The sequence below is a fragment of the Macadamia integrifolia genome, unplaced genomic scaffold, assembly GCF_013358625.1.
Source record: "Macadamia integrifolia cultivar HAES 741 unplaced genomic scaffold, SCU_Mint_v3 scaffold2500, whole genome shotgun sequence".
NCBI lineage: Eukaryota > Viridiplantae > Streptophyta > Magnoliopsida > Proteales > Proteaceae > Macadamia > Macadamia integrifolia.
The window spans coordinates 1-13768 of NW_024868754.1; the positions used below are offsets into that span (position 1 = coordinate 1).

Below are 13768 nucleotides of genomic sequence, written 5' to 3' on the forward strand. Positions count from 1 at the left end.
TCAATGGCCTTAAACCTGTATCAACTCAGGTATCAACTTCAGTAGAAAAGAGATTTCACGCTGTGAGAATTTGGGCCTTTCTGCTATTTGAATCTGCCCATCCCCTGCAGAGAGGCCATCTTCCTCAACCTCTTTTACAGGATTGATGTAATCAGACACAGCTGTTGTAATCTCTTTAACCAGATCTACTATCACTCCATCCACACCCATTAGATGTTGCATGTAAACAGCTTCTGGGACATTACTGAAACAAATGAATAACCAACCCATTAGAAGATGTTGCAATGCTGGAGGAAAAAAAAAAAGAACCACAGAGGAGACTGGATTTTGAGAAAGCTTACTTCAATTGGCCATAGGTTAGGAGTGAAAGATTAGCTTCTCTGATCATGTTAATGGTTGCTGGATTTCTGAAGATAGCTTTAACTTCTGAAACAATTCCTTGCAAACCACATGCCAAGCAGAGCTTTACAGCCTCCTCTAATGAATTCCTTCTCACATCAGTGTAAATTTCAGTTCCTCCATTTGTCAGGAAGTACACCTGGTTTTTGTAGTACCAACAACAATTAAAATCCATTCCTGTTTACAAAATTATGTCAAAAAAAAAAAAACCATGAGTCCTTACAGGATAGATGCTCTGCAACAATTTGATTAATCTTGCTGCATCTGGCTGGAAGGTTGAGAAAATAATGGGTCTCTCAGTGGCAAACTCAAACACCACCTGCTCACCCAAATAAGAAGAAACCCAGTGAGAATTTAGGGGCTAAAAAGTGATTGATTAAGTTAAAGAGTCAAGTGGGAAGCAATACCCTTAAGACTGCTTGAAGGACATGGATGAGCTCTTCATCTCGATAAACAATGTGATCATCAAATTTCAGCTCGATATTGAATCCCAAAGAAGGGGTGACCTTCTGGAATGCTTCTTGTAAGGTACAGAAGGCATCATCTTCTTCAACTTTCCAATTGAAAATCCTGCCATCTTTAGTTTTTCTTAACAGAGTTTTCCCAACCTGAATATGCAGTAATATAATAATCAGAGACCAATCTCAGTTCATCCGATATGTTTGAAGAAAACCCAGAAAGAAGAACTGAAGAAATGGCAAAATCAATTACATATCCAGGCTCTCTTTTGGGTCCATAGCTGAGGAATTCAGCTGAAGTTAGTTCTGTGAGTCTTCTTTCAAATATCTGACCCTGAAAAATCAAACGGAATCACAAGACAAGAATTAAATCCAGAGAAGAAAAGGGGATAAAAGCAAGTAAGATACCATATAACTTCCAGTGTGGATGATCTTACATTTTCTTCTGTGAGTATGAAGTCGTCATGGAAAATGACTGGACAGTCATCTTTGGTCACCTACAAAAATTACATTTTTGTTTACAGACTCTTCTAAGGTTCTTCGCTCATCCAATAAATTTCTTTTGAAATCAAAAGTCCAGACGAAAGCCATAAAAGGAAACATATCAGTATAATGAAATTCAGATGAACAATTGCATTGAGACCAACATAAATAAAAATGAAAATGAATTGGAGGAAGAATCGATTGGCTACTATTGGGGTCCACATGGTCAAGAGAGGAACCCACATGATCAATAGTGTATCAAGTAAGTAGTGAACGATTCAGTTAGATTTTTATTTTTGTATTCTAAAACTAACACCTCTCTTTGAACTGTTAGATTTTTAGGTTTAAATGTAATAAATAATTTTTTTAGGGAAGATGTAATATAAGCAAACACCATGAGAGGTAAATCACCCTTCTTTTTATTGTCACTTATCTTATCTTTAAGAGTTATAATTTTCTTTTTATTGTTCTTTGTCTCATCTTACATGTTACCTAAAGTAAGGGTAAAAAAAAAAAATTTAAATAAAAATATTGAAATGACAATATTAACCTTCATTGAAAAGGAAAAAAAAAACTCTTAACTAGGAGAGAGACATGGGTAATGGCAGAAACAATTTATTGTTACTGTTGCCAACTTGCATGGTACCTCACCTTGAATGGTGGTTCTCAAAAAAAAAAAAAACTAGAAGGCTATTTTAGACATTTGCCAAGAGTTTTTCCTTCCGGTAAAACAAAAATGGATACCCTAACCCTAAGCCAAAGCCTAGTACAGCAAACAATGCTTCAGTAGGATCAACGACAATTCAAATACATAATCAGCTACTCAGTGGTGATTGGGGGCAAGAACTTGTTTCTACTAGGTTACCAACCCCACATAATCACTATTGGATCTCTCTTAATTTTTCAATGCTTTGGTCTTTTATTCAAATTCTTTTGAATTGAAATTAAATATAAAAAAAAAATCTAATTATTTGGACTGTTAGATTTCAAGTATTTGATAGGTAAATGATTGGCTTTGAAGAGGATCCTTTTCCAGCAGATTCGGGGCTCCGGAATATGCTCTAGACCGTGAAAATGAATAAAAGGGACCGACCGACCGACCGACCTCCTTATCTGAACGGGCGGACCAGAGAATCACACCACTTAAAAAGAGAGCGTGAGTGCGTGACATCATCATTTCAATCTCTTCGTAAACCACGGGAGTTACGCGGAGAACCCGCGACGAAATTGCAGTATCGTACGCGGCAGACATGAGGCGCATCGTCCCCCAGACCGCGAGCCGCGACGATAATTTCAACAAAAACAACGTACGGTAAAACAGGAAAAAAGGGGTTAAGAGGAGAAAGTGAAAGAATGGTCGCCGGATATCTCACCTGAACGTCGAATTCAACGAAATCGACGGCGAACTTTCCGGCAGTATTGAAGGACAGAATGGAGTTCTCTTTAATTGCTTGCATCCTCCGATCCGGCGAATGCAACATATTCATTCCACTCCCTCTGTGCCCTATAATTGAAAACTTTGGCCATTTCAACGAAGCTCGGCCTCCTCCATCGTTTCCTGAACATATAATAATTATTAAATTAAATCATCTATAAAAAAAAATTTAATATGGTAAAGAACTAAAGACTCAAGATCATGAACAAACCTTTGGAGAAGCGAGAAGAATAGATCGCCGTCGTTGCATGCTCCGGCACCTGATCGAGACTGGGGACGTCGGAGACAAAAACGGCTTTAAGAGCCATTTGCAGGAAAAGAAAAGATCAAAGAATTCCAAAGATGGGGGACACAGAAGTAATTGCGAGATTTGTTTGAGCTGTGAATGGAGAAGATTTGAGGGAGAGAGTATTTAAGGAGGAGAGGGAGAAGTAACGGAAAGAAAACGGGATCTTGACGTAGGAATATTCTGATTGCTTTGGATTATGCCACCGGATATTCGGAGTTTATCTTTCCCCTCTTTTTAAGGGGTTAATGGGAAGTTCGTCCCCGTCACTGTCGTGTCGACAAGAGGAATTGTTTGGATTTTGGAATTTCCAATGCCTCTGGAAGAAGCGGAGATGACGAAGAAGAAAGGAAAGTGAGGAGTTGGTAGTTTGCGAATAACGATTTCCGTTAAGTCTGGTGAAATTGAATTTCTCGGGAAAGATTTAAAAAGGAATATGCGAACGAATATCTCTGGATCAGTTTTCAAATTTGGACATCACGAGAGACGAGACCACGCGTCTTTCGGCTCTTGCCTTTGGTATCTACCCATCACCTATTGTTATTTTCTCGTGAGATCTCTCCTTTCTCCCAATAATCTCTTCTCTTATCTGGATACATGCTCCACGTAATCCATTATGCAGCACCTTCTTTCTTTCTTCTTCTTCTTCTCATTATTATTATTATTATTATTTTTTTTTTTTGTGATGGGTTTTAAAGGCCACTCAAACTGGGATCTACAATTCCAACCCTACATCCTATGATTGGGAGGATTCGAACATGTATTTCAGTTTTCTCCTTAGATTATATCGAGTTGGGTGTTCATCGCATTGGAGAGGATTTTCTAAGGTTGAATTTCAGATAATCAAGATTAGTGAGGAGATTATAAGAATAGATTTTAAAATGTGTTTTGACCTTGGTTTTTTGAAAGGGATTGGTTGAGCTGGATAGATCAGAATTAGGTTTGGCCTTGGTAATTTTAGATATAAATATATTGAAATGTATCTTGGCAAATTCGAGATTTTCTTTGACAATTTCGATCCTAATTAGCCGATCTAGGTGATGTGATCTCAAATTTTGAACCCTAGATTTAGTCTAATATAAAGAAACAAGTTAGATTCCAAATATAAGCAATCAATTCCATCGATTTCGTTCCAAATTTTAAAACATTATTTGAATCGCTTGGACTTATTATTTCTTGGCAGTTGGCACCCAAAATGGAAGATGTTGCATACAAGAGAGTCAATATCAGCAACTAGGAATTAGGGAAGTGTCTTTTATTTTATTTTATTGTTTGACCAATTGATATGCAATGGTTTTATATATGGGAGGGTAAATAAGTCATCTCATATGATGAATAAAAAGATACAGTGGGTATGCTAGTGTACCCTCCCCTGACAGCATGGAGAAATTTTATATTTGGGAAATTTGCATCCACCACCCTTTGTCTTTGCCCCAATTACATCTCCCCCCCCCCTCTCATTTCGTTTTTTACATTTAAACCCAAAAAACTAACACCGTTTCACTGGTTTGAGGTTTTTCCCCGTTAATTTGAACCCAAATTTTTAAATCCCCAAAATACCCTTATTTAATTATACAACCTACGAAAGAGAAATGCTTTGAGGCTTAGGATTTCAACTTGGTCTGCAATTCCTCTCTGTGATACCTCGCCGAATATATTTTGGAGAACATGAAGTTTTTCAGACGATGGAACGTTCCTCACCGTAGGTAGTTCCGACGAAACAAGGGTCTACAATTCTTACTACGAGGGAAGATTATCGAACAAAAAACTTGGAAAGGTCTATGATTCTTTAGTTCAAACAGTTTCGTTTTTTCTAAAATTAACGCTAACAACTCTCAAAGATTAAAGCAAACTCTTGAAGATCAAAACTATTCTCCAGGAAACCAGACCCGAACTTTCCTTCATCTTCAATCATCAGAGCCTTTTTCACTGCTCTTTCCACCTCCACCGCCTCAGTCTTGAAAAAATAAGGGGAAAACTACATGATTACCCATTTTGGGGTTTTTCCTTACAAAACTATCCACTATATGTTTCAGACAACAAAAAAACATAAAAACATGTTTGGGTTTACAAAACTAACCAAAACAGTGATTTTCCTTCATCCTCCAACATATTTTGACGTTTTTGCCCTTAATTCCCTATACCAGCCTTGTATCCCCATCCCCTCATCTTTAACATACCAATGCCTGCCACCTGTCCACCACCACTCCCATCGCCTTCACCATGCTCACCAGCCACCAACTCCCACACACCCCTTATTGCAACAGCCCCCAATCCCACTGCTCCTGTGAGAACCCATGACTTGCAACGTCCTACCACTCCTGTGAGAATCCATGACATGCAACACCACATGTTTGCAATCGAAGATTGCTGGCTTCGCCGAAAATTTAAGGCTGATTTTAGGAGTTCAAGGACAAGTCCTATGAGGAGGAAGAAGACATCAACCCATTTAAATGACTCATCTCCATCTCCCTTTCAATTTTGGGGCCGTATAAGTCCAAGTAAAGCAAAAAAGCACTCAAATTAGAACAATAAAAGGAGAGAAATAAACATGAATAAAATTATTTCTGTGTCCTCATTGTGCATCTTAGTAGATCAATGGTGGCGATCAAAGAAAAACAATCATCTAATTATCCTTGGCTAAAATGAGAAAGATATTAAAATTATCACCTCTGGAACCCCTAGATCGTCAGTTCATTCACGAGAGACTTCAAACCCGTTATTTATTTATTTTTTCTTTTCCAGGTGGAGTAAGATAGATAGGAGGTTGTTGGTACTGATGGCGGCAGTGCCGAGCTTTGATGTATTTGTGGTTCCTTTCAGGTGCTTCACCGGTTTTGCTTGCTTGAAGGGTTTGCAGGTGCCGGAGGGTTTGTTGATTGAGGAAGAGTGCGGTGGAGGTGTTGTGGGGTTTAGGATTTGAGATTTGCAGGTTCAAATCGGCGATGGGTGGCAGCAATGATCTGTAGAGATGGAGCCCGACGGGGTAGAGGATTGCAAGGGTGGAGGTGGTGGACACTGTGATCGGTGAAGAGAAGGTGGAGGGGTAAAAAAGTCAAAAAACATAGAGCAACACTGTTTTGGTTATTTTTGTAAAACCAAACCTAATATTATGCATTTTTATTAAGTGAAACACAGAATGGGTAATTTTGTAAAGAAAAATAAAAAAATAGGTAATCATGTAATTTTTCCAAAAAGAAAAACCCATTACTGTAAAAAATTAAAAACTAGATAAGATCTAATGATTAAAATCTAGAAGATTCAACTTTAGATAACCCATCAACTAAAAACAGCGATTGAAAGAGACAGATGCATGGAAATTCCTTCTTTTTCTTTCTCTATCTTTGTACCCATTGAGCTTAAATTGACCGCAAGAGTCAGTATCATTGGAATTTCATCATTTTGTACACAGTGAGCAAATAAGCTCTGAAATTGGCGTACATAGGAGTGAAATGGGGGAAAAAAATTTGAACCAAATACCTCATACCTTCACTTCGTTGGAGGGTATCTATTTTTGTCGGAAGCTATTACCTTCGCCGAAAGGAAGAGCACCTTTCCTTTATTGAAGAAGGTAACATTCCACTGGGGTTGGGATTTGGGGATTTTTTTTTTTTTTTTAAGGTTCAAAAGTAAAAGGGTTAAACACGTATAAAGGGTAGTTAGGTCTTTTTAAATTTGAAACTAACATCAGTGAAACAACGTTAGTTTTTTAGGTTTAAATGCAAAAAATTGGGTGATGTAATTAAGGCAAAGGCGAGGGGTGGTGGATGTAAATTTCCCTTTATATTTATATTATTCGTACTTTGTATGTCAAAAACATGTTAAACAGGTAGGAAGGGTAGTTAGGTCTTTTTAAATTCGAAGCTAACATCAGTGAAACGGTGTTAGTTTTTTGGGTTTAAATGTAAAAAAAGGGGTGATGTAATTAGGACAAAGGCGAGGGGTGGTGGATGTAAATTTCCCTTTATATTTATATTATCGTACTTTGTATGTCAAAAACATGTATGCATTTATGACTTATCTCAACTTTATGGTTAACTCTTCACAATATTTTGTATTTTGCATATTTAATCAAGAAAGCATTAGAAAACTGATTTGATAGTTTTACACACCAAAAATATATATCATCTAGATGTTTCGTTCGTCAAATTTTGAAATCAAATTCGAAAAACAACAACTCAACCTTATCTTAACTAAATGAAGTGGACTACACAAATCTGTACAAAGACAAAATATTAATAATTTATTTTACTAAACATTAATAATAATAAAAAGAGTTAATATTAATATTAATTCAAATGTCAAATGGGTTCAAATTATGTGAATAAGTAGGCCCCAATACACCTTATCTTCACTCTAAGTTTCAACTTACTTAGAGTTGTCCAAATGGCAAATAAATCTTTGAAATTCGAGATCTATGTGTTAACATGGGAAGGTGTAAGCCAATAAAAGGACGAGCGAAAGTTAAAAAATATTTGCAGAAGGATATGATGTGTGACTGTGCAAGGCAATCCTGACCATTCAATTATTGAAATATGGACATTAATCAAAAGGTAGCATGAGCATAGTTAGTAAAATACGCATATAATATGCGCATCCAAACGTTTAATTGAAAAGTTTGTAATTTGATGTATCAATCTAAAAAATCGTTTAATACGTGGATTTTAAAGATAACCATATTATACACGAATACTACTCGTATAATACATTACATACTAAAAAAAAAAAAAGATTAACACAAATGGCCCAAATCTCGATTCTCGACCCTTGTCTTCTAACAGGAACCGTAATCGATCGAAACTATAACCCTTCTTCTTCCCTCATCTAAGTAAATTGAAAAAAAAGAGGAACCCTTGCCCTAGTGACCCCTCTCCTCCATCTCCATTCTCAGTGACCAGCGACCAGCGACTGAGGGCGATAGGTAAGACATCAATACCTCCTGCTCTCATTCTCTTCTCCATTTCTCTTTTCATCGATTGTTGAAAACTCAATCAACCCTTTCTCTTCTCCGTTTCTCTTCCCATTAGTAGTTGAAAATTTAATCGAGGGCGATTGCATTTGCAAATAATTTTTAACGAGAAACAAGAAAGATTCAAAATAGATGACTCATATAGACAAAGATGGCCAAGGGTGAGATTCTCCAAAAGGGATTGAAATGAAAATCTTTCTAGGAAATTTAACATACAATAGCTATTTGAATTAGACCAATGATTATTTACAAACATAGTTGCAACCGAACAATGTGAAGAATTAGAAAGAGGGAAATGACACTGGTGTTTTCTTCCCTCTGTTCTTGCAATAATACATCTGAGAAATCAAAGGAGTTGAAGGGAGGGGGTTCTTAAGCCTTAAAATTGATCCATGACCAGTCTTAGATTGTACCCCCATGGAAATTTCAAGAAAATCCAAGCGCATCTCTAGGATGAACGATTGCAAACACTTATTCTCTATATTCTTGAACCATGTTTTCATACCAAGAAAAAAGAATAGAATATGTAAACGTTACAAGACGAGATGATGTTTGATTCTCCTCTTAGTTCTTTCTACCATATCCTTTTTAGGGGTTAAATTTAATTAATATTAAATGTGAAACTTCTAAAGAATGGAAAATGATTTTAAATTGAAAAATCATATTGGATTTTAGTGTCCAAAAAAACATGGTAGATTAGAATTTAGTTTCAAACAATCATTTTTAGTCCCGGATTTTTGCACCCAAATTTTTACAAAGCAACCGTATTAAACACGTACTGTATCATTGTCGTACGTATCTTATTGCACCAAATTTTTTGAAACATATTATTATCATATAGTCCATTTAATTGTTATACGTATCTGTTCCCATATTATTATCGTTCCCGAACTTACTATGAGTGTGAGTACTATCTGGTCAAGGAAGATCTGGTAGCGTCATATTAGTCTATCAGATAAGCTTCGCCGCCCATCACATGGGACTCAACAAAGGCTGATGATTCTTAACGTGGGATCCACAACGTTATTCCCAGCTATGCGTAACTGCTATCTCGGATTTAATAGGCTGGCGCAGTTTTGACTTATGATGCAACCAGTCACCCATACCTGTCCGGTGGAATCCATGGATGTAAACCATATTGTGTTGGTGGCTCAAGTTATGCTCCCTAGATCAAGCTGCTTGACACAAACATATCTCCTCCGTGAGATAGGATAATTTATATTCATCTTGTATACTTGTTCTATAATTAATGAAAATCCGACATATTTGACGGTTGATTTCTTTTATATTTTTTTGAACGAAAGAAGGTGAAGAAACGCCTCCACCAAATGATCTACAATCCTCGACCCTCAGGAAGAGTGAAATTGTGACGAATGCATATTGCATATGAGAGAGAGAGAGAGAGAGAGAGAGAGAGAGAGAGAGAGAGAGAGTTGAGAGAAGCATAGAGCGAGGCTACCAAATATTGCAGTGGGAAGGGCATAGATGTAATCTAAGGAATTTAGAATACTGGCAAGTATTAAGGCTCCCATTTTAAAACCAATTGACATGAAATTGGGGTGGTCTCTTGTAGCTCTTATACATGGTGATCAAATTATCCACAGTTCACGTGAGACTATCTTAATAGGGAGAAATAGAGATGATTTTTTTTTTAATTCAAACTGTAAACAATTAAAGAAAAAAAGAAATTATGAATAAGAGAGCTTGAAATAATTAGAAGAAATATATAGGAGATTGATAGATGTTATCCCCAATGAAATTTGTCCTAAATTGGTTGCTTCATTTCAAAGCCTCAATCTTTTATGAAATTTTTTGGGATTTGTTCTAATACTAAAAAAAAGTATACCATAAATGGTCAGTGCTTTTTTTTTTTTAATTGAAAGACAAAACTATAACTATAGAAAAATCTAAGGTTAGAGATACTTCTCCCAATTAAAGGAAAATTTACAAAAAAAAAGAGAATGGATGTATCTATTAAATATGGACAATCCCAACAAAAATGATTCTTAACATAACCAGGATATGCGCTACTTTATTAAAGGACTTAGGAATATACTGCACAAAATAAAAAAGAAACATCGCAACAATTGCCTTTGAAACCCAATCAAGGGAAGAAATATTCTATTAAGGGCATCGATAACTGCTAGACAATCTAAAAAAATCCGCAAAGTAGAGAGTTGTAGATTCACCCTCGAGAGGATCTCATCACCAATGATCATTACTTCAGTTAAAAAAAAAAATTGTATGCATAATTTCATATGATCCTACAGGATTGTATATTGAGAACAGACAAAAAACCTTCAGCTGATGACGTGGCTCGCATGAATCAATAAAAATACTTATCAAAACATTTAATAAGACGGGTGAAGTGATCATTTCAATGTCCTATGTCTAAGATGTAGGAGCACACGACAAGGCAGTGTTGTTTTTTCCATGGAGAACTTCAACTTGCACAGTTGCACCCATTTTCTAATCTGGGAGTTTGGTCGCAACAGCAGGGTGGGATTTTGCTTTCCATGTCGCGACATGACTCGCGAGAAAATGAGCTAATTATCGCTGAAGCCACCCTGGTGCAATCATACATAGAGAAGGAGCCGATGTTCCAGAAAAGTATAGAAAACGTGGTTGGAAATAAGTTAGAGATTCACTGTTTGTGGTGGAAAGCAATCAAAGCATGAGCTCCACATTCCACAAATGTACGATATGATGAATTCTATTCCAATATTATTACTTATTGGAAAGTACGATAAGGTTCTCGAACCAATGGTCGATGCCCGATGGGGGGTTTTTGGGTTAAGGAGTCAATCACACATTCACATAATGGTCTTGATCGGTTTGATTTTAGTGTAAATGGTTTGATTTAGTTTGATGCAATAATTTTTTGATAAACTTAAAATCGAATAATTTAATAAGTAGTTTCATCTTTTCATATATGAGAATCAAAATAATTTATAAACGGTTTCGATTTAAACGATTTACTAACGGTTTAAACTTTAAAACCGAAATCAAATCACATATTCAATTTTAAAATCAAAATTGAACCATTTAATAAACGGTTTTGATGTAAATGGTTCAATTCGATTTCGGTAAACGATTTCAGTTTCAAATTAACATCCTTACTGATTCACACCAATAAGTTGCACTTAAGGTTTCTGCTTGGGAGGATCTCTTCGATTTGGTTTCATTGATTTCAGTGTGAGAATGAGTGAAATTAAAACATGATCCAATGCATGCATCCATTTCGATTTCAGTTTTGTAAAGGTATGGGTTTGGGTTCGATTTCTTGGTGATTTGGTTTTGATTTAATATTCAAAAGGGAAAAAGGGATTGCTCAGGAGTGTGGGAGTTGCACCCATAGTTAGCAAATTCGGATTCGGGAATTATTCGGACGGAGAATTATTCGGAATAATTCGGACGATTAATTTAAGGATTCGATCAAAAAAGCTTATTGGGTTTTTTATTTTTTATTTTTTTTGGTTTTTTTTTTTAAATAATGTTTAAATGGACCGAATAATTCGGTTTAATTCGGATTCCGTCCGAATTATTCGCGATTTATATTCATTTTTGAAAAAATCACGAATTTTAAAGAATTTTATTTTTAATTCGGATTCGGTCCGAATTTTTGATAAAATTCGGAAAAATTCCTCTCACCCTTTGTGTCTAGGTGCAACCAGTGTTATCAATTCCGCCGAATAATTAGTGAATTATTCGGCCGAATTGATAACACTGGTTGCACCTAGACACAAAGGGTGAGAGGGAGAATGACCCCCCCACGCCCATGAAAAGGTAGAAATACCCACCCTATATATTGATGCTTTGATGTGAACTCCCATTGACCCTCGTATTGGTGCAAGGGTTACAACAACCCACAATAGAGAATTCTTCCTCTATTCATTGGTTTCAGTGTATTATGACTTAATTTTGAACTCATAAATTTTAACCTAAACACATGATCCAAGAAGCTCATATCAACTTCAGTTGGTTGGGGCTAAGTTTTGACACCCTTAGTTCAACGTGTCGCTATGATATCATATTTTGTTAGATATGTATTAATATCATTCGTTATCATATCATACTTTATTAGATATGTATTGATATCATTAGTATCTAATATTGAGGCCTCATCAATATGATGGTGATGTTGAAGATGTGAATTTGTAACCAAAATCGTTTATCAAAATCGAATCGATTCGTTTACATCAAAACCGTAAAACCATTTGGTAAATGGTGCGGTTATGGTTTCAAGTTTCAGATTGATTAGCTAAACGGGTCGGGTTGGATTTAACTGCGAAACCCGTTGGTTTCAAACCAAATTGGAACCGTTTAAAACCGTTTAAACTGATCCGATTAATCCGTATAACAATTAAATAAAGCAGGGGTAGTAATCCGTATAACAATTAACAATTAAATTAAGTGTCCTACATGCTTTGGTATGATTTATTGCAATTCAGTTCAAATTTAGGTTTTAGATCATGAACTTGTAATCCATATATATTACTATTTGTTATCACAGAAGGGGTGTTTTGGCTGAACCACATGTCATTTTAATATTTTATGCTTTAGAAGGCTGGATTTGGATGTTGTATGATATTAATTCTATATGTTTGAGAATGACCATGCAAATAAATAACACTAGATCATCAAATTAAGACATACCATCATTAATATAGAATCTCTTATTTGTGATTGCCAATTATTTTTGGATAAGCTTATGATCTTCAGTTTAGAGATGGTTGCAAGTTATAACAAACGGATTGTGAACCGTGTTACAAACCGTATGGAACAAATCGAAATCGAAACCGTTTAAAATCGTGAAATTGACATTGTTTAGAAACTGTGAAAACCAAAACTGTTTACTAAACGGTCACGGTTTCAGAAAGTGGAACCATTTAGTAAATGATGCGATTATGGTTTTAGTCAAATAAATGTGAACCGAACAAATCCGTACCGTTTAAACCAAAACCGAACCAATTAACACCCTTAGGGGGCATTTGGTTCGATTTATCCATCGGACCAGATCCCAGGGAATCAGTTTCCGATTTAAATTAAACCGTTTGGTTCATTTTTATGAAAAATCGGTTCGGAGTCATGGTGGCCAGTAGAATCAGGGTAACCAATTAAAAACCATGATTCATCCGGATTAACCTCAATAGGTTAATCCGGAATCGAGTCACGGTTCCGGAGGTTCGTATAAAAGCGATGGATTCAACTGGAGTTCATTTCCACATCATCCTGCGATTCTGCCGGTGAAGTCCGACCTAGGTGCAGCGACGGTGAAGCAACAGGTAAAGATTCTGCGATTCTTCTTCTCCTTCTTCTTCTTCTTCTTCTTCTTCTTCTTCTTCTTCTTCTTCTTCTTCCTCTACTTCCTCTGCTTTCTCGTTTTCGTCTTCTTCCGCTCATCTTCTTCTACTTCCTCTTCTTCTTCTTCTTCCTCTTCCTCTTCCTCTTCGTCTTCGTATTAGTTTTTTTCTTCTTCTTCTTCTTCTTCTTCGTATTTTTCTTCTTTCTTCCTTCTCTTTTTCTTCTTCATTATTTGTGTCTAGGGTTTCTAACATTTACCCTCTGGCCATGACAGCTCGCATCTGAGAAGAACACCTAAAACCGAGTTGATTGAAGGTGAGATTCCCCTCTTATTTGTATTTTTCTTTGTATTCTTGGGCTTCATTTGTGTTTTATTAGGATTATTGAAGTTCGGTTTCTATTTTTCAGGTTGTAACTTCATATCTAGGGTTTAC

At 36.2% G+C, this 13768-nt stretch overlaps 1 protein-coding gene across 1 annotated transcript; it reads right to left on the reverse strand.

The window, feature by feature from the left end:
• Nucleotides 1-6: 6 nt before the first annotated feature.
• LOC122066619 (glycerophosphodiester phosphodiesterase GDPD1, chloroplastic-like) lies at nucleotides 7-3189 on the reverse strand. Its single transcript, XM_042630450.1, has 8 exons — nucleotides 2987-3189; nucleotides 2714-2898; nucleotides 1295-1354; nucleotides 1111-1191; nucleotides 807-1007; nucleotides 623-718; nucleotides 342-538; nucleotides 7-244 (listed from the first exon to the last, which is right to left on the reverse strand). The coding sequence occupies exons 1-8, from the start codon at nucleotides 3081-3083 to the stop codon at nucleotides 10-12; spliced, it is 1152 nt and encodes a 383-aa protein (XP_042486384.1). The 5' UTR covers nucleotides 3084-3189; the 3' UTR covers nucleotides 7-9.
• Between the last annotated feature and the right edge of the window lie 10579 nt (nucleotides 3190-13768).

Bases quoted from the DNA above. Each gene is read 5' to 3' on its own strand.
- LOC122066619 (XM_042630450.1), bottom strand. From the start codon at position 3,083: ATGGCTCTTAAAGCCGTTTTTGTCTCCGACGTCCCCAGTCTCGATCAG. The intron at 2,899-2,986 runs GTTTGTTCATGA...TTATATGTTCAG, and splicing joins TTCTTCTCGCTTCTCCAAAG to GAAACGATGGAGGAGGCCGA. The intron at 1,008-1,110 runs GTAATTGATTTT...CTGCATATTCAG, and splicing joins CCAAAAGAGAGCCTGGATAT to GTTGGGAAAACTCTGTTAAG.